General features: G+C 52.4%; 1 protein-coding gene across 1 annotated transcript; it reads right to left on the bottom strand.

Annotated features, from left to right (window-relative positions):
• Nucleotides 1-1,109: 1,109 nt before the first annotated feature.
• LOC132536445 (transmembrane protein 132B-like) lies at nucleotides 1,110-2,180 on the bottom strand (the record flags this gene model as incomplete). Its single annotated transcript, XM_060184344.1, has 1 exon — nucleotides 1,110-2,180. A coding segment is annotated over one exon (938 nt), but the record flags the coding sequence as incomplete, so codon positions are not given.
• Nucleotides 2,181-3,076: the final 896 nt, after the last annotated feature.

Below are 3,076 nucleotides of genomic sequence, written 5' to 3'. Positions count from 1 at the left end.
CAGCCCGACTCCCTTTTTATTTTCTTTATTACCACCAGGGTTATTGCTGGGGCTAAGTACTGGCACTAGAATCCACAGATCCTGGTGGCCAGCTTTTTCTTTTACTTTTCTTTTTAATTTTTTTTCTATTTTTATTTCATAAGACGAAGAGAAATTGAGAAAGGAGGGGGAGATAGAGAGGGAGCAAAAAAGATAGATATCTGCAGACCTGCTTCGCCACCCAGGTCCTTGTGCTTAGTAACATGTGCACTCAACCAGGTGCACTACTGCCTGACCCCACGTGTCCTTTTTAAAGTCTGTGCTGGTTGGGAGTTGGGCAGTAGCGCAGGGGGTTAAGCCCACATGGTGCCAAACAAAGACCAGCTTAGGTTCCCGGTTCGAGCTCCCCACTTACTGGGGAGCTTCACAAGTGGTGAAGGTTGCTTCACAAGCGGTGAAGCAGGTCTGCAGGTATCTCTCTTTCTCTCCTCCTCTCTGTCTTCCCCTCCTCTCTCCATTTCTCTCTGTCCTACCCAACAACAACAAAATAACAACAATAATAATCACAATTGTTATGGCCAGAGGTTCAAGTCCCGATCTCACACAAAGAAGACCAGAATCACATGCAATAGCAAGAGCCTTTATTAGCAAGCTTAAGCTTGGGCCGCCGACACCCCTCTACACAAAGAGAAAGTCTGCAACCCCGATCATTTTTTCATCCGACCTTTTTATAGTTATCACAGGGTGGGTACAAATGGAAATATTTACACAGATCAAGGAACAGTTAGTTTCAGGTTAACGGCTGTTCTCAATATCCAGGACTTTTCTCTAACCTCCACAACAATTAACAATAAAACAACAAGAGCAATAAAAGAGATAAATAAATAGAGTCTGTGCTGGTCTAACCAGCTCCCTTTGCTTTTTTTTTCTACCCTCCCACTACCCCACAAGGAGGTCTCTTTGAACTTTCCTCTTAATAAAAATCCACACTGTGGCTCACTGGTGCTGAGTGCCCCCACCTGGAATGCTCTCCTATGCACAGAACACAAGGCCCCTCCTGCCCACTGAGGAGATGCCCAGTGACACTGAGAAATGCTTTCTGACCTCCCAGTGAGTGTCTTGCCTGAATCTCCCTGTCACAATCATCTGTTTCCTCCCTGTACTGGACGCTCAGCAAATGACCAACAGCCATTTCCTGAGTGCACAGTTCACTATGATGCCCCCACCAAGTTGGTTCCATCCCCTCTCACCCCTCGAAACCCCTTACCTGAGGGTGAAGTGGTCTGCCACGGAGCCACTGGTCAGAGACACCAGGAAGGTGGCCGTGTCCCCTTCCCGCACCAGGTTGAGTGGCACGGACAGAACGATGTTGCGGTCCAGGCTCAGCAGGGACCACTTGAGGTCGTCCTGGGTGGGATACACCACCACGCTGCCGATCCTCTCCCGCGCAGCCTGTGGGGGCCCGTCCTGCTCCGAGTGGATATTGTTCTCCCACTTGGCGGCCTCCGCCTGGGGACACTGGCCGGTTGAGTCCACCGGGTAGAGCGCGAAGAAGAGCTCCATGGCTGTGCCCCCCAGCAGAGCCGGGATCTCCTCCTCGGGCTCCAGGTCCAGCCCGGAGCTGAACCACTCGGGCAGCAGCTCCAGCTCCGCCACGCACAGCCCAGGCACCCCCTGTAGCCGGCAGCCGGCGGCCACCTCTCGGGCCTCAGGGAAGGCAAACATCCTAATGCAGGGCAGCTCGTCCTCCAGGCCGGCGTCCTCCCAGTCCATGCCGGTGACATAGAACAGCGTCTGCACCTTGGGCCGGTTGGAGTAGATGGCGGTGTCCAGGATGTGGGCTCTCACCTTCCAGTTGAAGTGGAACTTCTCCATCTCCCCAAAGGGGCTGGAGGGCAGCAGCAGGAGCTCCGGGGGGACCCCCTTCTCAGCTGAGAAGGGGCCGTAGGTGACATTGACCGTCGGGGGCATCCTGGCGCGGTAGATGAAGAAGGACTCCACCCGGGCCTGCAGGCTGGCGTTCCTCGTGAGGTCCTGGTTGGCTTCTTTGAGGAAGAAGGACTCCTGAGCCTGAGCGATCTGCAGGCTGGCCGGGAGATAGGCGGGGAGCGAGGAGAATCTGTGCAAGCTCTCGGGGACTCCACGCCCCTCCGTCCCTGTGGAGAAAGGGAAGCGAAGGGGAGTGAAGGCCAAGCCAGGTCCTGCATGAGGTCAACACTGTCTCCACCCTGCACCCCGACAGCCCTTGCTGGCCCAGCGTTCCCCCCTGGGACTCAGCACAGTGACAGTCCTAGAATTACGTAACGCTGCTTTGCCGTGCGTGTAACCCAGGTTTGAGGCCAGGCCCCACCACACTAAAGGAAGCTCTAGTGCTGTGGATTCTTTGATTCATATTCTCTCTCTCTCTGACTCTCAGTCTCTAAAAAAAAAAAAGGGGGGGGGGGAGAAGCAGCTGGGAAGTAGCACACCCAGTAGGGCACATATGTTACCATGCACAGGAACCTGGGTTCAAGCTCCTGGTCCCCATCTGCAGAGTGGAGGAAGCTTCATGGTTGGTGAAGCAGTGCTACCGATATGTCTTTCTCTCTCCCTCTCTCTCCTCCTCTCTTTCCATATTTCTCTATAAGAAAAAAAAAAAGGAATAAAGAATAAAAATAATGATATCATCTGTGATTCTATTTGGGGAATTTTAAAATATTCTATACATATGTATGTAAATGGACCCACATTTATTTTTATGTGTCCATAGAACCCAAAAGAGAAAGATCTTCTCACTTGGCATTCATAGTCATGCTTTCTTTAAACTGGTTACAAAAGGGGGCTAGGTGGTGGTACATCCAGTTGAGCACACGTTACCATGCACAAGGACCCCCGATTCGAACCCCTTCTCCCCACCTGCAGGGTTGGGGGGGTATGCTTCACAAGTGGTGAAGCAAGTGCTGCAGGTGTGTCTCTCTCTCTCTCTCCCCCCTCCTCAAGTTCTCTCTGTTCTAGCAAATAAAAATAAAAGGAAGGGGGAGGGGGCAACAGTTCAGACTGACAGGAACTCAGAGGTTACGCAGGCATGGGCTCCAGGTCAGATCAAGGTAATAAACAG

The sequence above is a fragment of the Erinaceus europaeus genome, unplaced genomic scaffold (assembly GCF_950295315.1).
Source record: "Erinaceus europaeus unplaced genomic scaffold, mEriEur2.1 scaffold_958, whole genome shotgun sequence".
In the NCBI taxonomy this organism is placed as follows: domain Eukaryota; kingdom Metazoa; phylum Chordata; class Mammalia; order Eulipotyphla; family Erinaceidae; genus Erinaceus; species Erinaceus europaeus.
Note: the sequence above shows the minus strand (reverse complement) of the source record. Positions and strands in the feature narration are given on the sequence as shown.